The 25727-nt window shown below is 46.6% G+C and overlaps 3 protein-coding genes and 2 long non-coding RNA genes across 13 annotated transcripts; 4 read left to right on the top strand and 1 right to left on the bottom strand.

Annotated features, from left to right (window-relative positions):
* The first annotated feature begins 733 nt into the window (after positions 1–733).
* LOC112884655 lies at positions 734–2399 on the top strand. The gene is made up of 3 exons (XR_003227151.1): positions 734–1333; positions 1974–2081; positions 2263–2399. It is a non-coding gene; the product is annotated as an uncharacterized LOC112884655 (long non-coding RNA).
* Positions 2400–2480: 81 nt separating this feature from the next.
* On the top strand, positions 2481–3725 carry LOC112884653 (uncharacterized protein At4g08330, chloroplastic-like). The gene is made up of 2 exons (XM_025950115.1): positions 2481–2873; positions 2975–3725. Exons 1-2 carry the CDS (start codon positions 2791–2793, stop codon positions 3339–3341), a joined length of 450 nt encoding a protein of 149 aa, XP_025805900.1. The 5' UTR covers positions 2481–2790; the 3' UTR covers positions 3342–3725.
* Positions 3726–4049: 324 nt separating this feature from the next.
* Positions 4050–10201, bottom strand: LOC112884654. Of its 5 annotated transcripts, none has more exons than XR_003227147.1 (4): positions 10036–10201; positions 5309–9781; positions 4541–4958; positions 4050–4471 (listed from the first exon to the last, which is right to left on the bottom strand). It is a non-coding gene; the product is annotated as an uncharacterized LOC112884654 (long non-coding RNA). The 5 variants fall into 5 exon arrangements; XR_003227150.1 differs by having other exon boundaries at positions 5309–5470; positions 10036–10182; XR_003227149.1 differs by lacking the exon at positions 10036–10201 and having other exon boundaries at positions 5309–5470; positions 9410–10029.
* Positions 10202–12421: 2220 nt separating this feature from the next.
* Positions 12422–21164, top strand: LOC112885940. Of its 5 annotated transcripts, none has more exons than XM_025951655.1 (6): positions 13141–13691; positions 13797–14124; positions 14227–15171; positions 15734–16870; positions 17961–20748; positions 20942–21164. In XM_025951655.1, exons 2-6 carry the CDS (start codon positions 13920–13922, stop codon positions 21090–21092), a joined length of 5226 nt encoding a protein of 1741 aa, XP_025807440.1. In that variant the 5' UTR covers positions 13141–13691; positions 13797–13919; the 3' UTR covers positions 21093–21164. The 5 variants fall into 5 exon arrangements, with proteins under 5 accessions (XP_025807438.1, XP_025807435.1, XP_025807437.1 ...); XM_025951654.1 differs by having other exon boundaries at positions 14224–15171; XM_025951653.1 differs by lacking the exon at positions 13141–13691 and adding an exon at positions 12422–13099 and having other exon boundaries at positions 13797–15171.
* Positions 21165–23612: 2448 nt separating this feature from the next.
* On the top strand, positions 23613–25418 carry LOC112885057. Its single transcript, XM_025950734.1, has 3 exons — positions 23613–23997; positions 24217–24338; positions 24903–25418. The coding sequence occupies exons 1-3, from the start codon at positions 23724–23726 to the stop codon at positions 25065–25067; spliced, it is 561 nt and encodes a 186-aa protein (XP_025806519.1). The 5' UTR covers positions 23613–23723; the 3' UTR covers positions 25068–25418.
* Positions 25419–25727: the final 309 nt, after the last annotated feature.

Here is a 25727-nt window from a genome sequence, read left to right as displayed (position 1 = left end):
GGTATTGACTTATCCCAATGCACACGGATCATATGAAACGAATTGTTAGAATTGTTGCTAGCTAGGCATAGATCCAAGTACCTGACCATTGCAAAATACCACGCGTGTACGATGTGATCATCGACGATTCTCACGACCATAGCCTGGTAGGTGTGAGAGACTCGGCATCAGCAGCATAGCAGATTGTTACATGAGTTGCTATCACAGATGATAGAGAGAGGCTCTGTCTCTTTCCTCGATCTAAACTGACAGAAGGGAAATTAAACCCACTGTACAGAGCACGAGACAACGAACAAGTTCACCCTGCATCGTATCGAATCGTTGCCTTCAGCTCCGATGCTGGAACCGATTCGATCCGCGCTGACCGTGCAACGAGCAGACAAGGCATTGGCGGTCTGTTATTGGTTGCCACTGCGCCAAACCTTAGGCGGATAAATTTGGAGAAGCTACTGGAAAAGCTATGCAGCCAAATTTTAATCAGCAGCCAAGCAGCATTATTTTTTATGGCGGCGCCATACACTGTAGCATGGCAAAGCGTGGCGTAAACCAAACACGTCCATGTACTTATCTGAAAGCAAAAGGCCATCGATCACTCGGTAGCAGAGAGATGGTGCGCCAAGCAGCATCCATCGACGGACGCCCAATTAATTCGTAAAATCCAAATCAATCATGGTCAGTTATTAGGCACCTGCGTGCGCATTTACAAGCAAATGATTGCGTCTGGTGGCCGGTTAGCATCGGCCCGACTTTCTCGACTCTCCATTGGCGTTGTATCGATCGGAGATGAAGACGACGGGCAGCCGGGCAGGAGAGAGGCTGCAGGGTCCCAAGTGAGACAAATTAGGGTGGAGAAAGATGAATCGGAAATGCTTCGCACCGCCGTCCGACGCGAGTCCATAAAATCGGATGTATTTTACTTTTGTCCAGCACACTAGATCTAAGTACGCAATCTTTCCCATGTCCTCCTCGGTATTTTCCTCATCTCTCGCCTTCATCATCTTCTCTTTTAAACTCTCTATCTATTTCTCTCAAGTAGCTAGAGCTCCTATAAGCAGGCAGCAATTGCAATACAGAGCTGCGACCTGTGAGATCTCCTCCTTTCATGCGTGGGATCCGAACTGAGAAATCATCTTCTGTCTGTGTGTTCTTCCCCTCCCTCTATTACTCTCTCTCTCTCTGATCGTAGAGGAGTTAGGACTCCAACTGCTTTCTCTATCTTCGCCAAGTCTATCAAGGATCAAGGAACAGAGAAATCCACGGGATCTTCTTCTTTGCCACCATCCTCAGCCGCCTGCCAGCACCGGTCTTTATCACTGACAAAGTAAAGCAGCAGGTTGGATGTTGTTGGCGTTTTTAAATATTGCAATTGGTGAATATTGATGTTGAAACGCATGATTATTAGACTTTTTTCTCCCTCATATTACAATGGATGACTTGTAACGTTCTGATGGGCTCTTTTTTCATTTTGATTGCTGCATGAAGCAAGCATACTACTTTCTAGTGGGATTTTTTCTCTAGGCTAGTAATTTTTTTTTCATATTTTTTGATGTTGCAAACTATATCTAAACATGTTATTAAAGAATATTTTGATGTCCCATATGGTGTTTCTAGATGTTGCAAAAGACCTTATCTTTGAAGAAAGTTTTGAATGTTGCATGCAACATGATATGCTTGTTGCGATTGGAATTTTTATCCTAAAATCATATGGCAGGAGTTATTATTTATATATGATATTTTTACGTTGCAAGTGGTGACTTCTAATATTGCGACAGTTAGATTTTAATGTTATAATGGAGTGTCCTATGAAAAAATTCATATCGGACGTCCGAACGCTAGTAACTCCGAAGATAAATTTTGTTCATGGACTATATAGATGCACGCTAATGCTTTATGCTACAAGCCCACAATTCCTTGTGAATATATAGAGCTTTCGGACAGTAGAATCATCCTATGTGACAAAATTCTTTATGTAGCTGGATGTTTAAATAAGGGCCCGGCAACCAGTCTCAAGCAGGCCTCCATAATATCAAGCAGGCCTGTGCCTTCGACAAAGACAAACGGAGGCGAACTAAACTTGAAAGGTACGCGACGGCCTTGAGGCTCAAAAGTAACATCTTGGGCCGAGTCAGCCCGTGGACGATGACACCAGTTTTGCTTTTGCAGCACTGCAACAAACATATTCTTTTCGCTCAGGTTAGAGCTCAAAAGGCAATACTAGTACAGTAGTAACTCTTACGTTGACTACACATGTACAATTTGCAGGGACACTTATCCTGTCTCTGACGCCGGGGATCACTGGCATCCCGCGGCGTCGCCGGCGATCTGGCAGGCTCACCGCTCACCGGAAGCGTGGAGGAACTGATTCCAGTGGCCTTTGCCCCGGATGATTGGGTTGGTTGGAACGTGGGCAAGCCTGGCACTGGCAGGGAGAACGCCCCCCTCACCGCCCCACATCATGCATGGACGCCACATCGTTATCGATCGTCTCTGTGCTAGCTGACTAGCTCCACGCGCCGTCCCCGCGCGGTCGGCGCAGACCCACCTTCCTTGCAGTTGCAACTGCAATTTCAGTTCCCCTGCAAGGCTGCACCTGCAAAGCCCTCCTGGCTCTCCCGGCACCTGGCTGTCTATATATGTGCTGGCTGACTTGTCCCTCGTCGACAGAGTGAGTAGGATCGAATCGACAAGGCCACGCAAGGATCCCTACCAATCCAGGCATCGAGCAACAGTTAACTGCCTGCCAAGAACACGAGGAGGCAGCTGCCTGAATCAAGCTAGCTCGGCTCGCCGATGGATCAACCGATGGACATGGAGTTGGAGAAGAAGGACGCGTCGTCGGCGCTCCAGAGGAGCCTCTCCGCCGTCACCTACTGGTCAGTGCCTGCTCCTCTCTTGCCCTGCCTGCCGCCTTGGTTTCTGCTCCGATGATCATGGTGGGTTCTCCGGCTGACAACCGCGGCCGCGCTCGTGGCAGCTGCGGGGCGTGCGGGTACGACCTGCGCCTGCGCTCGTCGGACCGGAACACGGCGGGCATCGTGGGCGGCGGGTACGGGCGCGCGGCGCGGCGCGGGGTGGTGGCCTTCGACGCCATCGACGACGCGCGGTTCGGCCATGCCGACGAGTTCCGCTGCGTCGACGTGCGCGCGCGCAGGCTCTTCGTGCGCCGCACCCGCCTGCTCTGCCGCAAGTGCGGTGCCAGCCTCGGCTTCGGCTACGACGACCGCGGCGCCGTCGGCAGGTCCCCGCGCTACGACATCAAGATCCGCGCGCTCCAGCCTCTGGCCGCCGCCGACGGCGACGGCACGGCCGCCTCGCCGCCCGCGCCGTCGGACGGTGCCTGACGGCTTCCCCGCTCCCCCGTCTGCTCGAATTCAACGCTGTCAAGATTGATTGTCTTGTCTTGCTCCTTCCCAGTGACGCGTTTGCTGCTGTTTTTTCCCTTGCAAGTCGCCGTCGCCCGTGGTTTTGTCCGCAAGCAGCTCTCGCTTGCATCTCAAGAAATGTACAAATTGGTGGTGGGTGTCCTTTTCTTCCCCCCCGCTTTTCTTTGTAATTTTTTACTCAAAAGAAAAGGGATTTGTTTGTTGATCTTGACTGCTTGTATCATACGGAAGCAATTAGACAAACGCGTTGTTGGGTGGCTCCACCAGACCAGCCTGGCAGACGCAGGCACGCAGCCTCCCATTCCCCCATGAAAAAGTCAAAAGCTTGGTGTGGCTGGCATCTGTTGGATTCGACTCCAGCTGAACTGAACTTCCTAGGCAATTGCAAATTCGCAAGTTGCAAGCTGAGCCATGGAACTACCTGTTTCTGTGTTCGTTGACTTCGCGCGGATGCCAAAGCTGGAACTTTAATTTCAGCGTTCAGAGGCCAGGGAATCTGTTCCATGAAAAAAGAAAAGAAATAAAAAGAAAAACAGGATGCGGAACAGCCAGTTTGTGAACCCATGCAAAAGTTTGCTTAAAATTCAAGTGATTGGATGCTCCAAAAAGCGTGCGTCGATTTGAATCTCAATATACATAGCATGCGAGTAATATGTGAAGCCATGATAAAGTGCTAATACGGGCTAGTTTTGAAATAAAGAAAGACGATAATGCAGCCATACAGGTAACCCGAGATTATTCCGATTTCGCAAGAGGAAATTTATGCCCCGAAAAAGAAAAGAACTACAATTTCAGGATGGTTGACATGTGGTCCTAGATCTATCACAATATATTGGAAGCAGTATGCAGTCCGTAGCTTTTAGATCATGTGCGCCCATGCGGATCCGGATACGCTTATCGACACCTAATTTTAGGCCCAGCAATTCTGGAGAAATCAACCTCTTCAGTGCTCAAGACGGACGCCACAAGAATAGTCTAGGGGTCTGTCACAACTCAGAAGTTGAACAGAAAACCTCCAGTAAAAGAAAACCTTGGCCATCGGATTGGAACCTGAACTCCCCCCCTGTGCGCATCTCGTTCAAGTTCGCCTGCACATTGGAAACTGGAAATCGTCAAAGATGTAACCACAATTGCAGAGGATCAAGAGTTCACTGCACCTTTTCTCCCATGCGTTTCAGCAAAGAAGATGCCAATGAGGACAGAAGGGATGCGGCGATCACAATGCCGAATGGTTGTATCAAGCAAGCATTAAGCTGCTGTTTGCAATTGCAGTGATCTCCATAGCTACTTCGGTTCCCACCCCAATGCCACCATCATCTTCTCCATTACCATGCAGAAACTAGCTATTGCATAGGAAGAGGGTGGGCTGATGAAGACGGGAGGAAAGATACAATCGTGCTATATTGTGAGTCAAGCTATGGTTCACTGTATGGATTATGGAATATGATCATATGGGCCTGCACAAGTCCTCCCAATAGCTCACTAGTCCCGTCCAGACTCCAGACACAAAGAACTTGACAGCACGACTCTGCGCACCTTCCACCTAGGATGCCTTGCATACTTTGGCAGGAGCTGCTGCAAAAGTAAAGTACTCTTGAGGAATAATCCAAACCTGAGATCCACGAAAGGTAACAAATGATACGTCACGTTTCAGGGGAATTTTTTGACATGATGTGGCATGATGCTCCAATGCAATTTGTGTTTGTCAAAAACTGAAAACCTTGCAGATGTACCAACGCAGAATGCAATGTTACGGTGGTTTGAGCTAAAGGATGCATATCTCAGAAATTTTGCATTGGATCTTGTATCAGCAGTAGTCGTACCAGTTCCACAGGTAAAATTAAAAAGGTGGGATCTTTTAAAAATGCAACAACAGGTGTGATCTTGGTATGCAGCAAGTTGATGAGGGCCAAACAGATAATTACCTTTTGGTTTCTGAAATGACAATGCAGCTGTCACTTCAACCATTCTTCTGGAAAATCAAGAGGCGAGTCGGAAACAATGTGGTTCACCAAATATTCATTGCAATCACTGAGTTTCGCATGAATTAGATCCACGATGTAAATACTCAATAGCATAGGATTTCACTGTACAAAATAAATAAATGGATAATGATACATCAAAATGGCTAATTAGACTGTTGCTTGGCTCCTATAGTTCCAAATCTGGAAGATAATTAATTGGTGATCTATCCTCAGAATTGCAACTGAGTGACAGTTCATAATTAGAATGGACAAAGTAAACCTTACTCTAGGCATCAGTGGTCCTAACTTACATTTCATTGTCCATCCATCACTCTGCTGAAAATAACAGGTGGTAGCTAGCATGGCAAGAAGGAAAAGGGAAAAGGACAATGAATGCCTCCTATAGAATGAAAAGTATGTGTTTTCTCGAAATGATGAAAATAAACTTATTATCAATTCAGAAACTATCTTGAAACCCATCACAGTTTTTAAAGTTACTTGAAACAGTCTACTTTTGACCATCGAACTATCGCCTAAGTTTGGTTTTGGCCATCCAGCTCTAAAACCAGAAATGTTTGACCATCCAACTATAAAAACCGTTCACATTTGGCCATCGGGCGATTTTGCTGGATGGTTTTGGTGATGTGGATGCCATGTGGCGATGGGCCCACCTGTCAGCCCTCCTCTCTCTCTCTCTCTCTCTCTCTCTCTCTCTCGCTCCTGCTGCTTCGCCTCCACGCCCTCCTCCGTGTCGTCGCCGTCGGCAGCTCTCAACTGCCCCGCCTCCGTCAGCTCCCAACGCTCCAGCTCCTCCTAGACACTCTCCCACTCGTCGAACTACCCACGAGTTCCCCCGCCAAGGAAGCATCGAGATCCAGCATCCTTGGCGAATCGGGCCGAATCACACCTGGCCACGGGCACCGGCAGCGAGATCTCACCGCATCGGGAGCACCTCTCTCCTGCAGCACCTCTCGCCGCTGGTGAGGGACGCCAGGAAGCAGAGCAAGCCCGCGGCGCTGTCTCCATGGGCATCGAGGAGGCACCTGTGTTGTCCTCCTCCTCCTGGGGCGGCGCACGCTGTGTGGGCCTTGAGCCCCGGTGGGTACGCGAAGAAGGCCGGGTGAGCTCGAGCTCCGCCGCGGGCCAGCGCCGCCGGGAAAGCGAGATGCAGCTCCGCCGTGGGCCAGTGCGGCCGGGTGAGCTGGAGATGCGCGGGGGAGGGTGGCGGCCAGCGCAGGGTGAGAGGAGAGGGATAGGAGAGGAGAGAGAGGAGCACTGATAGGTGGGCCCCACCGCCTTGTGGCGTCCATGTTAGCAAAACCACCACCAAAACCGGTCGATGACCAAATATGAACGGTTTTAAGAGTTGGGTAGCCAAAGATTCCTAGTTTTGCAGTTCGATGGTCAAAACCAAACTGAGGCAATAATTGGATGGCCAAAAATGGACTTCTTCCTTTAGGGAATGGACCAGATGGTCCCTTACTTCTGTTGACCTTTTGTGTGGGGACTATCTGCTTACAAAATGTTAGGTAATGGGTACAATCGGTTAACCTCAAGATCCTGATGAAGGGGTACTATAGCGCTTATAAGTGCTACAAATGCAAAGAAAGAATCCACAGAACTGTAAATCGAAGAAAATGTTTATGTTCCATGCTCTTGATTACCTCATAACCAACAGCAATTTGATGGAACCACTTTCTGTTTGTTTTCAAACTTCTTATCTGGATTATGCTGAGATGTCAACTTCTTGTCTTCTTGTAATCATGTTTAATGGCAGAAAGAGTTGTTCTTAACACCCAAAGAACATTTTTGTAACAAGCTTTTTACTTTCATAACATTTAAAAGTGTTTCTCATATCTTCCTTTCCATCTGAATTATGAACATCAACAGTAATGCCTTAACAGTGATCAAACAGTAATTAAATATTTGCAAGACCAAAGCTGGTTAACTTTCCAGCTAAATAGTTTCTACACTCCATTTATTTGTGAACTCTGGGAAGCAGGAAAGGAAATGCGAGTCCGTTCTACTTCTAACATACAGTGTACTCAAAGAAAGTTCGTTCCCTCCATCTACATAACCAATATCAGACACTCATCATCCATGGTTATCACCAAATTTGTGGCATTCTAAACTGTGTTTTATGCTAATGGTGTCGAACTACATTGGAAGATAAGTCGGTTATCAACACTAAAGACCAGTCTAGGAGGAACTCTACAGCTGTTATGACTGCTTAAGTTCAGTGTATAAGAAAATAGGACTGATGGTATGCATAGCAAGTATTAAGAGGAACAATATGTTCACCAATTTAATGAAGGTTTTAGAAAAACCTTCATCTAAGTAATTACTACTATCCCCATTCGAAAATAGATGTTATTTTGGCAGCTTAGTTTTGGTTCCTCAAGATAACGTTGTCACTAAATGCCAATATTGATTTCTTGTTGGTAGAGGTATTACAAAAATAAAAATGCAGCTATTAAGGTCCAATCATGCCAAAAGTTACTGCATTATGTGTATACAGAGCTAAAGAAATAATTAAATTGGATCGAAGGGAGTGTATTTCTTTGCGTGCCAAAATCTGTAGCAAAACTTGTCCTAACATCCACAGTAGGTGTGATTTCTAGGATTACATTTTATTTGTATTAAGGAAACATACTTAAACAAGTAACTAAAACTTCATAGGTCTATCACATTTCCATTTTATCACATCCATTGAATTAGCCACAATTAGAACATGAGCCATCAAAACCATCTACCGTTGGCTAATCCATTCCACACAACCTCAGTTAAACACATAAAAACCATGAAGCTGTCTCGTTCCAATAGCAACATGAAGCTATGCCTGTCACATTTATGTAAGATTTATTACTTTATGGAACATTTACAGATCTTACATGAGAACAATAACTAAAAGATCATTTTAGTCCTAGCAAGTTGGGGTAAGCAACAGCAATTTTTTTTTAGAGAGAGAGTAAAGCCAGACCAAGTTGTGACAGAAGAACACATAAAAAAACTATACTCGTACAGGAGTGCTAATGCCTACATACAATGATATACCTTTCTACAGTTCTTCGATGAAAAAGAACAGCAAAATTTCAATAGGCAATGAAGTTTCAGAGGTTAAGCAAACAAGACACATATGTGTACGAAGGAGGTCAGAAAGATCATAAAACTCATATCATGGTCAGGAAGTGATAGCAAGCACAGATGTGAAGCCAACTCAAATTACTCGCTGTCTTAGGATAAATCCAATCCCTGAAATAAGATTTAGTACTCTTGCATTCATAAGTTTATCCTGATGTAGAACAATTTATTTATTTTTCTATTTCTTTCTGGGCATGCTTTTGTCAATCATATTGTTAGTATCTTGAATGCTATGAAACTTTAATGTCAACTGAAAATGAATTTCCAGGACAATCGATCACTTTCTGCGTAGCATATACGATTTTCCTAATCTATCCTAAGCATTTGAAAAAATCAACAAAATGATGCATTTCGAGAATTTCAATTAAAGCATTCCATTCTCACTGAATCATTCCAGTGCTTTGGCTCCAGCAATTTCAGTGCAGTACTTCTCACAAAAAAAAAGCAAACTGAGAGGTTGGGGCCACAGGAGTAACAAAGTTAACTATAATAGTGTAGAGTTAGAAAGCATATTTGTAGGTGAGAGTAACCATAAATTGACCTAAACTGGGCACGATTCACTATTATTGCCTGTCAGGCATCTATTCACTCCCAAACTGTGAGAAATCGCAACAAACTTCAAGCTTATACAAAATTTGATGACATTCAGTGACATATAACCATATAAGGGATTTTGGCGCAAAGGAAGATAAAAAATCATGTTTCAAGATTATATTGTTAAGCATGAGGAAATACTTTCAGAGAGAGGGAGGCTACTGGAAACTACAAAGTGCCAAAATAAAATGTCTGAATGAGCATTGATAGTCCTATTCCAATCTATTGGAGGTTCCTTACATGTAAACTATCAGAAGAAATGTTATTGTGCTTGAAGTTGAAGAAGTGTGCGACACTGCGACATCTTAGTAGATAAATGTGATTTACCTGAATGGTGAAGAATAGATACCCGCTGCTACGCCTGCCAAGCTCTTAAATGATTTGGTACAAACCCCGGTGCAGCATTTAGCACTCCAAGGAATCTATCAGATGTCCCCATATTGATCATTTATGATGCCTGCCAGAACGAAGACACACCCCTAGCCTAATCGGCTAATCCCACAAGTTTTTGCAGTGTATCAAATCAAATGCTCAGACTCCCCCTAATCTAAACACCAAATCTCTGAAGGAGCCAAAGCACCATACGAGCTCCATCTAAATTGATAATTGAATGAATGATGAATCAAATAAGGCGTCACTGCTCCGATCCTCGGAGGGGGGAGGGAGTATCGCAACCTCCATCCAATCCACGGGCTATGGCTACGAGATGGATGACGAAGGCGTCAGAAACAGCGAAACAGCAGGAGATCAAGGAGCCAAGCCAACAGATTAACCAACGGCGCGCCGAGAAAAACCAGCAGCTAACCAACGGCGCGCGCATCGGACCCGAACGGATCCAGGGCGCGGGTGGGAGAACGGCAGATCCGCCGCGATTGCAGTTGCAAACAGGGGCAAGGGCGCCCGAGCGAAGCGAGGGCGATGGGGGAAACCGGGAGGCGGGGTGCCGCACTGACCTCGGGCGGGATCGCGGCAGTAAGGGGCTAACGGCCGGCCGCGGACCAGCTGGGGAGGCTCCCCTTCCTCTGGTCTCTGGCTCCTCCTCGATACCTCCTCCTCGTCATCATCGTCCTCGCGATCGGAAATTTGCTGGAGATTTTTGTGGGGCTGCTTTGCTTTTGATACGGCGAGCGGCGACGTCAGTACGGCCATGTTCGGTGAATGGGACTGAGAAAGAGAAAGAGCAAAACTTTGGCTCTTTTCACTTTTTTCACTTTTGGATCCAAATACCCTAAAGTGTAAAAGGGTAAATGCTACCGTAATTTTGCTAATTATAGATTAATTAGGCTTAATAGATTCGTCTCGTTATTTAGTCCTCATCTATGTAATTAGTTTTTTAATTAAACTATATTTAATACTTCTAATTAGCGTCCAAACATCTAATGTGACAGGAGTAAAAATTTTACCATTTATTATTTTGCCATTTGGGGTGGATCCAAACGTAGCCTACGTCACGGCTAGGCGAAAGGGAGTCTGGAACTAGCATTCACTGTTGTGCACGTACCACAGGCCAACCAGCATGGGCGGCGACTCAGCGAGGGGCCCGCCGGGGTAAGCGAAGAGTAGGTGGTCAACTCTTGACTTCAAAATCCTAACACAAAAAGCTCTTGAGATCAACGTTTCTTCTCTCCTTTTCTTTTTTTTTGAAAATATTCGTGCTGCGTTAAAAGACACCATGAGATTTGATGGTTTACAGCAAGAGCCATTTTGTAAGAGTTATATAATTTTTTTCTCAGTTGGGTCATGAGTACACGATATTGTATCAAACTTTTAAAACTTCATTAGTCGCCAATTAGCTTTAAAAATGTTTAATTAGATATGAAAACAGCATATACGTATATAGTAAAGTTGAACTTGAAATATCATAAACAGGAAAAAAAACATATATTGCTAGATAGGGTCTATGAATTTTCTTTTTGAAAATCTAGATGGGCTCGGGCGACTATTGAGTATGACAAGTACATTGATATTGTCTTGCGGGCTTACAGCTGTCTCCTAGCTTCTACACAAAAAATTGAGAAACTTAATAGACGACTACGTCTTTCTACTTGTTCGTAAAGAAAATGCATCTTTTTGCAGTGACATTTGGTGCAAGGGTATCGTAATCCTAATTTTTAGCTTATCAATGCTCACGAACCAATGGAAATTTTCGAAATCCAACTCAGATTTGGACCGTACAATCATATCCTACCCGGATTCAAATATATAGTCCACTGGAACAGGATTTACATGTATTAAATTTTGATTATGGGGTATAGTCGCACAAGTAAACTTTAGCTTCCTCCCCTTCAAAAAAAAAAAACTTTAGCTTCCGTTTTTTTCTTGTTTCTTTGCATTGCGTGTTTTGAAGGTGATCGAGCCTCGTAGTACTTGTCTCCCCCACCGGGGAAACAAATCTCACGTGCTATATGTCCCCGCAATATAGATTCTGCAGATTGCTTACCCTTTCCTCCTCCATCCATGAAAGCCAACACGATGTAAGCTATTCATGCCGCATGGCTCAGATTCAGAAACCATGCACGGTTTGCAGGAACCAATGGTCCAAAAGCCGTGGAGCATGAGAGAGGAATTTACCACAACTGTTGGTACTTTGCACGAGCACGGAATCATGCCAGGTCTACTTCGAAAAGAAATGATAGCGATGAGCCAAATGCACAGTACAACAGTTTCAAGGGAGGGGAAAGATGTTGTCGTATCTACGGTAGGAATTTATTCTGGCATCTAATCCGAACTAGAAGTTCGTAAATTTGTTACATATGTGGCTTGCCTTCAATTTTGTTTTGTTGAGTTACTTGTTTTCTGTGAACGTTTTTATAAAAAGAAAACCATTAGACCTAACATTATGTTAAGGATTCAATTCCTACTGTATCGTTCCAAGCACATTCCCCTTACCGATGCACGATACCTACTCTCCTTGTCTTCAGACCTTCTATCAAATTAAAAATATTTTATTTATCCAAATGCAAACATTCAGACATGGTATACTGTGCATAACACGTATTTTCCGCGCTACTTTTTTACACTTGTGAACATTTTGAACACGATTGGCTTTATTTTCCCTAGTGAATCTCTGCAGCAAATAGCTAGGATGTTCAAGGCCTCCATGAGTCCATGATAAATGACACATTGACACCAACGGAAAAAAAGAGCATAATTGCCGGTTCCCTTTGGGATGGAACTGGAACCTTCTCGAGCTCGGGCCAAGTAAAGCCAAGCCGGCACGGGAGAGGGCCCCACGAGAAAATCACTTTCATCAGCCTACCCAGCCAGCTCCAAACGCATCTCCAACAGCGAAACCAATTCCGCTTTCCCCCGAACGAATCCAGAAATCCTCCACCAGGTCGTTGTTCTCCGATCTAATCGTGTCGTGATTGTCCCCGCGGCCCCCCTTCTCTAACCTCGCGGCCGGCACATCGAGGCCGTTGGTTGCCGCGGCAAGCGGCCCGGATCCTCCTCCTCCCCGGCCAGCCCAAACACACCGACGCCACCGGCCACCGCACACCCCCAAAATTTCCCAAATCCCCGTCACATGCAGAGCAAGCATAAACTCCTCAGATGCGGCGCTGCCGCTGCCCGCTTCCGGCAGATCGGAGCAGCCTCTCGGCGAGGGCTGCCGCTACCCTTCGCTCGTCCACCAGATCCCCCCCTCGGTTCCCCGCCGCGCTCAATTCCGCCACCGCCGCCTCGCGATCGATCCGCTCCCGCCCCCAGCCCGGCGCGCGGATCGGCGGCCGCCGGGCCCCGCGGGGGAGCGGGTCCGCTCGCACGCCGCGAATGGCCGCGCTCGCCGGCGACGCGCGGCGCGGATCGTGGAGCTGCCGCTGGCGAGCGGCGGAGCAGGCCAGAGATTGGGTGAAGGGGCGGAGACGGCGTCCGGCCCGGAGTGCCCCCGGGAGTTGGCGTGAATTACGGCGCCTGCCATCGGCCCCCTCGATCGTGGCCGTTGATCGGGGGGCTGGTATTCCCGTAATTCCCGCGGCGGGCCGGGGGCAGAGACGGTAAAGCGGGCGGGCGGGCCAGGTAGGAAGCTTTGTTTGGTGTTTGTTGCTTGCGCTGCTGGTTGCCAATCTCACTTATCCTTCCGCCCCTTTTTTCACGAATAAAAAAATCGGGGTGTTATTTAATGGCGAAATCCCGGAAATTGATTTCTTCTCTCTCTCTCCTCTCTCCGGGGGGCCGCGGGCGGACGTGAGGGGCGCGCATCAAATCGGATTCAGGGCCGGGCGCGTCCGCTTTATCGGCTCACGTTGGCAGGGCCTCCGTTTCCCCTCCCCTTTCCTTGTCTTCCCTCCCGCACCACCTCTCCCTCCCCCTGCTGCCTCTCGCCCACCTCCTCCCGCCCCAGCCCCAGCCACCGCCGACTCTTCCTCAACGCAGGCGCAGATCAGCGCGTGCCGGCCCCTGACGAGCCTGACTCCACGTCCCCCGGCCCTGGGCGGCGCAAGGGAGCGTCTGCCCGCGCCTCTCCGGCGCTCCGCATCGCCTATTCCGCCGCTTGCTCGCCGGCGGCCGGTGGGCGACGGACTGCTGCCCCGCACACGCCGCCTCCGCGTGTTCTGAAGGGCTGGGCGCCCTTGCCCGGCCAAACCCGGCGCCGCCTCCGCCTGGAACCGTGCGTCGTACGCTCCTGAATCCGTCTTCCGCCGGCAGGGCCGTCCGGCCGGCCGTCCTTTACCTATTGGTTGTTCGCTGATGGGTGCGTGTGCTTTCTGCGTAGGTGTTCTGCGGGTAGGAGGCCAGAGGCTCCACAGAGTTGGCTTCGCCGCGCGTATGTGATTCGCGGCGGCGGCCGGAGCTCGGTACAGGCGCCGCTGGGACGACGACGACGACGGCGCCGTGGATGCCTCCGCCGCCGCCGGATCGGAGGGACTATCTGTACAGGGAGGGCCGCAGGCACGACGGCGGCGGCGGGGGCGACCCACTCCTGCCGCCTGCCCCCACGCCGCCCCGCTGGCGGGACTCGCCGTACCACCCGCCGCCGCCGCCGCCCCTGCGGGACCACGCGCGGCCCTCGCCGCGCCGGGCGCCGCCGTCGGCCTCCTCAGGTAGGCCCGCCCCCCGCAAATCCTCAGATCTGAGGTGGCCGCCGCCTCGGCGGCCCTCTTCGGCGCCCCTAATTTCCCCGAACCGCTCTGCTATTTCAGAAGGTTACTACCGACAGGCCGGCGGCGCGTACGACCGCTCCTACCCTGATGAGCCGCCGCTCGGCTACACGCCGTCGCGCTCAGACCGGTACTGGACGGAAGACGACGGCGGGGGATACAAGGGCTTCGGCCGGTATGGCGGCGGCGGCGGCCGGAGGGACGGCCGTGACATCAGGGGCTCTTACCGAAGGTCGCCGTTCAGGGGCTATGGAAGTGACTTCTCCAGGAACCATCCGGAGCAGCCCCCTCCGCCACCGCCGAGGAGGTCCCCGTTGAGGTCAGTCGCTGTTCCGATCTGCTATGACCCTCCAGGCAATAGAGTTGACAAGGGGGATAGGGACAACCTCCCACGGGTGACACCATGGCGGAGGAGGGAGAGCAGATCTGAGGTTGCGGATGCTGCTGGGGCTGGACCTGTGTCTGTTGGCCAGACCACTCGGTCGGCGCCCTCAGAGAAGGAGGCTTCAGCTCAGCCTCCAGCTGGGGCAGCTCCTCACGGGGCTGATGAGGAGGCGCCAAGGAAGAAGGCTCGACTTGGATGGGGGCAAGGTTTGGCCAAGTATGAGAAGCAGAAGGTGCAAGGCCCTGCAGATCTTGCTGAAGCTGTTGCTGATGGGAGCCCAGCTGATTCTGAACAGAAGGCTGCTTTTCCTGTGCCTCCGCCTCCGCCTGAGCCGCCTGCTGCGCCTGCTCCTCTGCCTGAGCCGCCTGCTGCGCCTGCTCCTCCGCCTGAGCCGCCTGCTGCACCGGCGCCTCCACCTCCGCCTGCACCTCCTGCTGCGCCTGCACCTCCTGCTACTCCTGCACCTGAGCCTCTTGCGCCCGTGCAACCTGCTGCACCTGTGCCTGCTGCTGTGTACGTGCCTGCCCCTGTATCTGCACCTTCACCTGCGCGCTGCCCATCTCCAGTTGATGCACCATCATCTGCAGCACCATTTTGTACCTCAGGTATGCAATCTGTTTTGTTTTACCATTTTCTCACTGTATCTTAATTGTTCTTAATTTGCCCTTCCCCATTTGGTTCTAATACTTAGATAATAATTCTAATATCCATTACTTCTTAGCTTCACTGTCAATCTAGTTTCCATTCTGTTGTTGAATTAGTTCTATAATTGTAGTGGAACCAAAACAGTGTCGGGTATTTTCCAGCGAGTTTGTCTTTAGGTTCACATACCCTTATTTAACATGCGGATATATTCGTATTGCCTGACTGTCTGAGACACCTTCCAGTGGTATTCAACGATAGCTCAGAGATCATTTGGTTAACGTTAGTCATGTTCCCTCCACTATTCTCTTGTTTGATTTTGTATCAAGACATGTTCACTTTTAGAGTCGACTTACTGAAATCTTAATATCTGCAATAGTTTTTAGTTCCAGCTGTTACTTGGACTTGCTTTATCCTGTTAGTGTGCAAGATACTTGGTATACTTAAATAAAGGTACCATAGTTTAAAACAATACACTTCATGGGGGTTTATGGTAGCTTACTTGCTCTTGTATGTCAACTGCAGCGCCTGAAGATAAATCATATGAACAGATGGCACATATGGCCATACACCCTACTAAAGATGTACCTGAAGCTGGTGATAAAACTTTCAACACTGAGTTCTCCATTAAGTTTGATCAGCTGGGTAGTGATCCTATTAATTCCCTTGCAAACATGCTTGCTGACCTTCTCCAACATGATGATTCTTGCTCTGGGGATTCAAAAGGGCCAACCAATGCAAGTAAGCTGCTGCTACTGAAGGAAAGCATTTCCAAGGAGATTGAAAAGACTGAACTCGAGATTGATTTGTTGGAAGGTGAACTTAAATCTGTGAGTACTAAGGCTGGAACAGCTGTTGAGGGTTCTCCCACAGGTGTCACATATGCAGAAATTCTTTCACCTTCTAGTGGGACATCAAAGGTCCCTGTATGTGTGGAGATCTCTGAAACATCTCATGTGATGAAAGAACCAGTGGAGCTCATCAGTTCTCCTAAGCCACCTGTGGTGCAGGATGCTAATGCCAAAGGTTCTGATATGATGGAAATTGAGAATGCTCCAGTTCGTAATGCGAAAACAGTTTCTTCAGAAGAGAGTGCTGTATCTCCTGTAGTTGCAGAGGGTCCGGCTTGTGCAGCTGCTGATCTTAGCCCATTGAAAGCTTCTGAAGGAGCTGGGTCTCAAATTGATATGGACAATGACAGGCTGGAAACTTCTCCATGCCATGATAATGCTGATTCCATCAAAACAGAAGTTAGTGATGACCCACCAGTGAGGCAATGCTCACACCATGATCATAAGTATAGTTTGACATCTGCCAATAATAATATAGCAAAAGTAACGAATGAATCGTTATTTAAATTGTTGCCTGCTGATACACTTTGCCTTGATTTATTGGCATCAAGTCATCTTCTGAGCCAAAGGAAGAATGACCATCATATCAAAGAGAGGCTTGGAGTATGTAAAAATAGGCTGAGATTGAAAGAGCAGATTCTTACCTTAAAGTTCAAGGCATATCGTCACTTGTGGAAAGAGGATCTGCGACTACTTTCTGCAAAGAAACAACGCTCCAAGTCTAACAAGCGCATTGATCAGAGCAACCGGGCATCACATATTGGATCTCAGAGGCAACGATCCTCCAACCGTTCACGATTGGCCATGCCTGGTCAGTTTTCTTTTTTCTATCCAAAACTTTTTACTTAATCTGCATTTAAGTTATGTATTGCTCCTGCTTCAGCTTTCACAAGTTCTCATATGATGTTAAATTACTGCTCAGCTTGCGAATTGTTACAATAGATTGTTTAGAAAATTACCAAGGATTATTATTAATTTGAGCTAATAGTTTCATAAATTAGATAATTTACTTATTGCTCTGCATTGTAGTCTGGACAGCATGATGACATGTATGAAAAAAAATCCTTAACATCTTTATGAATCTACAGAACCAATTCCAGTGGATTGATCTAGAGAGAATGGGTGTTGAAACATTCTGCCTTTTGTGTTTGGTTTATCAGTTATCAAGCCCCTTTCTTAAATATCTATTCCTGCTTCACAAGTTCTCAGGGCCCTTTCTTAGGGCCTGTTTGGTTCCCCGGGACTAAACTCTAGTCCTGTCACATTGGATGTTTGGACACCAATTAGAAGTATTAAATATAGTCTAATTACAAAACCAATTGCATAAATGAAGGCTAATTCGCGAGATGCCATTAAGCCTAATTAGTCCATGATTTGACCACGTCGTGCTACAGTAAGCATGTGGTAATGATGGATTAATTAGGCTTAATGGATTCGTCTCGTGAGTTAGCGCCGGCTTATGCAATTAGTTTTATAGTTAGCTTATGTTTAATCCCTTTATTTGGCATCCAAACATCCGATGTGACCAGGACTAAAAATTAGCCCCTGGATCCAACACCCCCTTAGCATGATAACATGTACATAAATGTTGTCATGCATGTGATAGTTTTGGGATTTTTTTGTGTGTGCAAGTTGTTACAAAACAAAACTTTGCATTGTATATGTTTCTTTAGTGTTGTGATTAAAACAAACATATTTTAGTTTCAATTTTATTTTTAAACCCAATCATTTATGTACTGAATTCTTAGTTTCATTTTGTTTAAAACTATCATTTTGTGTAGATTGCTCCTCTGGTTGTTCTTTTTTGCTTTCATAATTTATATAAATGGTTTTATATCCTAGTTTCCATCACATGCTTTTGTCCTTTGAAACCATTTTGACATGTTTCTTCTTTTTTGCAGCTGGTAATTTAAGTACATTCTCAACTCCAGAAATGTCAGATGTTGCAAGCAAGTTGTTTTCAGAATTTCAGATTAAGCGCTGCAGAAACTACCTGAAAATGCCAGCACTTATTATAGATGAGAGAGAGAAAGAATGCTTGAGGTTTGTCAGCAAGAATAGCTTGGTTGATGATCCTGTTTTAGTCGAGAAGGAGCGGGTAATGATAAATCCATGGACACAAGAAGAAAAGGAAATATTTATGGAGATGCTTGCTAAATTTGGCAAGGATTTCTCCAAAATCTCCAGTTTCCTTATGCACAAAACTACTGCTGATTGTGTGGAGTTCTACTACAAGCATCATAAATCAGACAGTTTCCGAGAAGTCAAGAAACTTTTGGACCTTCGTCAGCAGCAACCCACTGGCAATTTTCTAGGAGCAAAATCTGGAAAGAAATGGAATCCTGAGGCAAATGCTGCTAGTCTTGATATGCTTGGAGTAGCATCAGTAGTAGCAGCCCATGGCCTTGAATATGCAAACAGAGTGGAGAAAGTCTCTGCGAAATCCCTCATCCGGACTGCATATGGGTCCAGTATTTCTTTTGCAGCCAAAAAATCTTCTGACAGGGAAGGCATTGATAGTGTACCTTTGAACGAGAGAGAATCTGTTGCTGCTGATGTATTAGCAGGCATATGTGGCACTCTCTCTCCTGAGGGAATGGGCTCATGCATCACTAGTTCTGCTGATCTTGGTCAGAAGATTGGCATGACGAGAATGGAGCATATCTTAGCCTCTGAATTTGACAGAAGCATTGATGAGGAAGATACACTCTCAGATCAAGAGTGTGAAGTTGATCCAGTTGATTGGAATGATGATGAGAAGTCAATTTTCATTGAGGCTATGAACAACTACGGAAAGGACTTTGCTCGGATTTCATCATGTGTGAAAAGCAAGTCCTATGAGCAGTGCAAAGTATTCTTCAGCAAGGCTCGGAAATCACTTGGTTTGGATTTGATCCATCGAGGAGCAGCTGATGTTAGTATGCCAACTAGTGATACAAATGGAGGGAGGAGTGATACTGATGAGGCATGCGCTGCTGAAATGGATTCAGCTATCTGTAGCACGCAGTCATGTTCAAAAATTGAGATGGATGTATGCCCTACTGAAAAAGGCATTGGAGGTATAATCACTAAGCAGCCAGAACTTAATCCATCAAATGGGTTTGATGCTGTGAATGGTAAAACTGGGGAAGATGAGAAAAAGGCTGATAAAAATTGCGGTATTGTTGATCATGAAAGGTTCGATGAAGGTACTCATCAAGCAGCATGTGGTCCTATTGACATTAATTGTCCAGAAAGCACAGAGAAGCTGCATGGAAAAGATGATGCCGTTGACCAAGTAAATATGCACAACAATAGTGCCATCAGCTCCTCAACTGATCAAGCAATGGCAGTGCAGTCAGAAGTCGGATCCTGTTTACATTCTATTGAGGTACTTCATCAAACAAGCAAAGCCCCTTCAGGGAGTGGCACTGATGCTTCCGGGATGGAAGAATGTTCAAACCATGCTCTTGATAATAAGCTATTGAAAGCTGGAAATTCTGGTGCCTCATCTTGCATAGCTTCAGATACCTGTGACAATGTTCAATTTGCAAACATGACTGGTGCTTCCACCATTAGTCCTACATTTGCTTCAAGTTATAAGCATTCTGTGCCAGCAGATATGGCCCCGACAAAACCAAAGCCACTGGTTGCTCCCCTTACCCCAAAGGATTTAATGCCTGTGCAGTTCAGTTCTGCAGTTCCTGATCCTACTGTAATTCGTTTTGATGGCATAGCTTCAATAACTATGCCCAATTTTGAGGACAGTGGTAGCAGAGTCAGCAGTGCTTTAGGGCCCAAAGATATGAGCAAGTACCCAGCTTTTAAAGACCCAACCGGTAATCAGCATGACACATTGTTTCGTAATGTTGATGGTTTCACGAATCATCTGACAACTGAATTACCAATTTTTTCTGAAAGAACTGCAAGTGGCACTGCGAGTACTTCTCAGACTGATCGGTTCACTCTAACAAAATTCCAGAATGGCAAGTCCAGCAGTTTGGGCCTTCCAAACACTTCTGATGGGATTCAATGGGCCAGAAAACACGAAGAAGTATTGCAAGGCTCTCTGAGGTCATGCTCTCAAAATACAAGTTCTGAGGGTGATGAGCAACAAAAGCGGCCTGGTGATGTCAAGTTATTTGGGAAGATTCTCAATCATCAATCGTACTTGCAAAGTTCTGTCCCATCATGTAACGGTAACAAGAGCAAGCCTCCCTCGCCAAAGGTTGACATGTCATCTGTGAGATTGTCGAACAATCCAAGGGATCGTGTGGTTTGTTCTTCCAGGCCTGGCGTCACTCATTTGGGTCTGGAGGAAAGAACAGCTAGGAGCTATGGCCATTTGGATGTAAGCACAACACAGCCAGAGCCACTGCTCATGATGGCGAAGTGCCAGAGCTTAGCTGGTGTACCGTTTTACTCGGCTAAAAATGGTGCCGTTGGTGTGTTCTCAGATTATCAACAGCCTTCGATTCAGCCGCATCAATCAGATCCGAAACGGCTGGAAAGGTTTTCTGATCCACAGAAGCGCAACGGGATGGAACTCATCTCGGGTTTCCAGCAGCCTGGTAAAATCTCACGGTTTGGGGGTGCTGGTATCCTTGTAAGCGGCGTCTCAGACCCTGTGGCTGCTCTCAAGGCTCAGTATGGTCCCAGTTCTAAGGTTATGGGCAATGACGTGGATCCTTGGAAGGACATAGGAAGCAGGTAGCATCGGTAGTGGTAGCAGCTTTAGTGCATGTTTTGTTGTCCCTTGTATCATATTTAGTTTTTGTAACTTAAATGAAATGAAAACAAGGGAAAGTGAATGGCTTTCCTGTTCATACTATTTGTAGGCTTTGCAGTAGCTGTTTGGGTTATGTGATGTACTTGGCATTAACACCTCTTACCTTTTCTGCAGCTCCATACCCTTTGCTAGCTTGACCTGTCAACAGTGGCACAGTGCTGTAGGTTCGCTAGAGGTCTGTCCACAGGCTGACTATATATGTCTGTCCGGTAGGGTTTTGTTTTGTCAGTTTATGCAGAGACCTCACATCATTGTAATATGGTAATGCCTAACTCGGTACTGCTAGTCTGATGGAGTTTTGGTTGAAATTGTGCCTTGGCCTAGTGGCCGATGTCTCTGTTGTTTTTTGCTCAACATTTCTAAGCTTCTGTCATCTGTAATCAGCTACAGGGATGCGATGCTCAGCTGTCATGTTGAGCATCTTTGCCATAGCAATGCTCTTGGTTGCCACATCACAGTGCTGCATCTGATGAGAGGACATCCCCGTGCTGTTTCTTACTTGGGAATTCCTTGCAATTTTGGGTGTTGCTGCTGGTATGAATGGTGTGATCTGTCTAAGCGCATGCCAGAAGTGCTGCATTTGATGAAATGGTATCCTTGTGATGTTTCCTACTGGGGAGTTGTTCCTGCGTCTATTTGGAGTTCCTGGGTCAGGGATGATTTGGTGTTGGTGCCTTGTGAGCCTTTGTTGATTCCATCGGATTTCTTACGCCGGTCGTGTTTCTATTCATCTTTTTCCTGGTGATGCAACAGTAGCTGGCATTGTACACCAGAATTCGATTGTTGGAGCCTTCCTGAAACCATGCGTTGTGTGGATTACTGATTTGCTGCTACGTGCTAGCCTGACAGAGTGATAGGCATGCTGTTAATCGTGTCCTCGAATTGATTTCAGGAGTGCTCGTGGGGATTCAACGTCACCAGGGGAACCCGATAGCTTTCGATTTTTGTGCACGTGAATTTCTGGTCCGAGTTCGACTTCCTTGCAGCTGCTGCGGGTTGCTTTTGGTTTCACGAGTTTCTCCCGGAGCTGGCGCTTTCCGAAGCGTAGTAGGGTGGGTGGTCCAGCGACAGCGAGGCCGCGACGCAACGCAAGCCATGATGCTGCGCGCCTGTGCTCGGTCCGATCTCATCGTGATCGTCTGCACGGCCGCTCTAGCCAAGCTACTCACGGATAATGTGCACGGTACCTTGCCCAAGACGTGAAAAGCCTTTGTCCTTTTTTTCTGTTTGCTGATTTATTTGTTTGCCGGGGATGCTTTTCTTCCATAGCCGTGGATGTACAAAGCCACTCCTTCGGCCTTTACCTCTAGCAGCTTCCGCCTCTAGATATGCAATGGACGCCCTTGCCGCTAGCTCTACCCACCGCTCATGGCTCTGGTAGCACCACAATTTGCCACCTCACCAGACCACTGGCCAAGCCATCTAAAGTTCTAAACCTTTAACCGTACTCCTACCAAACTCTAAACACCTCTGTTATCGGGTGGGCGGGTGGCGGTGGCGCATCTGTGGTGGCAAGAGAAGAGAGGGAATATGACCATAGGGAGACGAAACTGGGCTCCGGCCCCTGCTCAAAACAAATTACCAACCCAGCAGTAAATAGGCTATGATGGCTAATGCTCAAGGCTGGAAAAAAGAACATAACTAGCTAGTAGCTAGGACCTCAATGTACACACCAGCAATTGCCCTCCCTACAATTTACTTTACGGTCCGCCACTGAATATGGAGGTAACAGATGATGAAGCAAAGGGATGCCATGGAGAGAATGTAGAAAAGCATATGCATCACGTGCCATCCGTCTCATCACGCGCATGAAACCTTGACGATAATTGGCTAGGCCCAAGGATAAATCCAAGGGTATATATAACGATACTTGTCTAGAGTCTAGAATGAACTTTCAATGGTTAGTGACGCCTTATAAGAAAAATAACTTAATTAGAAGTAAATAAACACATTCAAAGAGAATGTTGAATTTTTTTCACAATTATAGAAACTTTTTAACCCTTTTTATTTAAATAGCAAAGAAAATTGAAGAAAAGTGAAGACACAGACAAATTCTTTTTCAAAAGATTATGAAAAAGCTGTGGATAAATAATTGCATAGAAGATTTGCTAAAATAAGCAATATAAGAAAAGGAAGCATACCTGTTAGAAAGGAAAAAGAGAGGGTGAAATCCGCAAATAGATGCAGCCGATCTTCATCGCTTATTCTTGTAAGCTCTCAATTGCACCTTCTCAACATCTTCAATTGTGTTTATAGTTAACAGGTGAGGTTGATTATGGATCCTCACCAGTTGATGGTGGCTATCCTAGAATGAAATCTTGATTATGCACATATATTGTGTGAGAATAGAGAGAGAGAGAGGGTGAGGAGAAGCGAAGGACAAAAGGAGGGAGGGAGGATGGAGAAGGAATTGAGAATCTTGATGTGGCTCTTAAACATGCCAAAAAATGGATAGATTTGGTGTGAAGCGAGGAAAGACCTGAGTTGATTCTTTTAAAGTGCTCCTCAGTATCTATGAGCTGTCATGTCATATCGTGTCATCTGCGAACAATAGTTTTGTAGAATAATCCTTACAAACGGAGGGAAGGATAATTTATAAAAAATTTCTTCCATACTACACATATATCCTGCATAAAGCACTGTTTTTGAATCCTGAGATCTTGTTAACTTTTTTTAAAAAGTTGTGAAATTTGCTTCTAATTGCCCTCGCCTCAACGCTCAGTTTCTTTTTCCATGTACGCCTTGGGCCATCGTTTGCGTAGGGTGTCAAATGCGCCACTAGAACGTTTACAAGCACACACTCGCTCCCTGCCTTCTCCGTGGCGTCCCGCCCGCGCACACCCGTCCTGCTAAAACCCTAACAAATCAGGGAGGCGACCTTCTAGAACCTTCTCTGATGGCGCTCCTCCGGGCTCTCCAGCGAGCCCTCCCGCCGCTGTCTTCGCCGGCGGCGGCTCTCCTCCGGCGCGCCCCACATGCGCTTCCTCCTCCTCCCGCTCCTCTTCGGATCCTGGATCCGATCGGGCTGCGCCCCTTCTCCGCCGCCGCCACTGCCTCGCAGGCGGCGCCCATGGGGGCCAGCCTCTTCGGCGGGCTCATGGACACCAGGTTCCCGAAGCGCCGGCCGGGCTTCGCCAACCGGCGGAAGAGGGCCAGCTTGCGCCCCAAAGGTGTGGAGGATTGCTTCGGCCTTTCGATTTTAGCAGTCGAAATGATTCGATCTGGACTATTTTTTTGCATTTGTATTACCCCATTCCTTGGAAATATGACTCTGCTCTGTAGTTTATTTACAGAGTTTTGTGAGGTTTCATGGGTTAAATGTAGTGTTGAGCGTTCATCTTCCCTTCCTTAATTATGTAACTGATGGAGATGCTGTTGTTCGCCCGTAGGTCCATATTACTGGGTGAAGTGCAATCCTGGGGAACCCATACCAACTAGCCAGCCGAACAAAGGGAGTGTGCAAGGGAGGAAGGAGAAGAAGCGGATCAAGCAGCGCAAGGCCTTTATCATGGTGAACCCTCGTTCCATTCTTTATACCTGTTGTTATTACATCTTGATGTCCTGTTTTGCATCCTGCTATAATGCTTTAATATTATGCAATCCAAGCTACCTTTGAGGTTCTGTATAAAATGGAAAGAAATGATTGACCAAGAAAAATCTTTAGAGTCGATAATAGATGCCACCTAGCAGTCGTGAGTATTGCGATGAACTGGAACTACATAACAACTGTTTAAGTGACTGGGTTCTTTCCAGCAGTGCTCAGCAAAGTTTAAAACCAACCTTCTTATTGAATCACCGTTCTACAATTTGTTTCTGTTTTTCCTTGTGATGTTGAATTTATGTTGATTTTCCTGAACCTTGGATGTACCTTTGTAGCTGTGTTAGTCGTACGATACTGGCTTGTATAGAATGAAGCTTTAGACTACCAGTGTATTTCTAGAATTAAGTTGCATCGCTTGCTTATGGCTGTCGATTTGCTTGATTACTTCGATCTGAGCTCTCTATTTTAGGTATAGTTGGTGTATTGCCCTTAGTTTCTAATCAAATACTTAAAATGCATGTCTTACTCGTACAGGCTGAAAAGAATAAGCGCAGAGCACAGTATTCTGCTGCGGTTAAGAGAAAGGAGGCAGAACGAACAGAAAGGAAGATGGCTGCTGTGGCAAGAGAGCGGGCATGGGCAGAAAGGTTGATAGAGCTAAAACAGCTTGAGGCATTAAAGAAAGCTGCAATGGCTTAAGAAGCTACTCTGGAAAATGGCAAGGCGTCTAACTTGTTTCTGCTGCTGCATTTCCCCCCTTTTTTTCAGATAGTCTAGAATGTCATAATTCTTGTGATGGAAGACTAGCTGTACCACTTCTTTCAACAGTAATAACAAATGCTGGAACTGGTTTTAATACGAATTTGATAAATCCAAGTTTGGGGTTCGTGTTCAGTGATGTATTTAGAATAAATGTTATGATGGTTCTTGTGTGCTGGAGACCTGGAATGACCAGCGTCTGCAACCTACAATCTTGTTTTACTGTGAATCTGCGATACAGAATTTCATTTGAAGTTACTTCATTATTGTAACAACTTCTGATTGTAAATCTATTGCTCTTCTTGTCAACTCCCAGTCATCCAATCCCTCGGTTTTGATGTATTGGACACTATTTTACATTGTATTGCAAAATATCTGAATGATAGTAGTGATTCAAGAAAACCCGTGTATGAACTAGGTCCAGATTGGCATTCCAGTATTCCACTGCCTCCACTCAACACAATTGGCACCCTTCATGGTAGCACACTCCCTTTCTGCGACATCCTGGCCCCAACTCTACATAATGTAGTTGCCTGGCAATTCTGGTTTAGACTTGAAAGTGAATAAGTGATTGCTAATGATCCTTTGCAAGGTTTACCT

Source organism: Panicum hallii, chromosome 3, assembly GCF_002211085.1.
Source record: "Panicum hallii strain FIL2 chromosome 3, PHallii_v3.1, whole genome shotgun sequence".
Lineage (NCBI taxonomy): Eukaryota > Viridiplantae > Streptophyta > Magnoliopsida > Poales > Poaceae > Panicum > Panicum hallii.
This window is presented reverse-complemented; position numbering and strand designations above follow the sequence as displayed.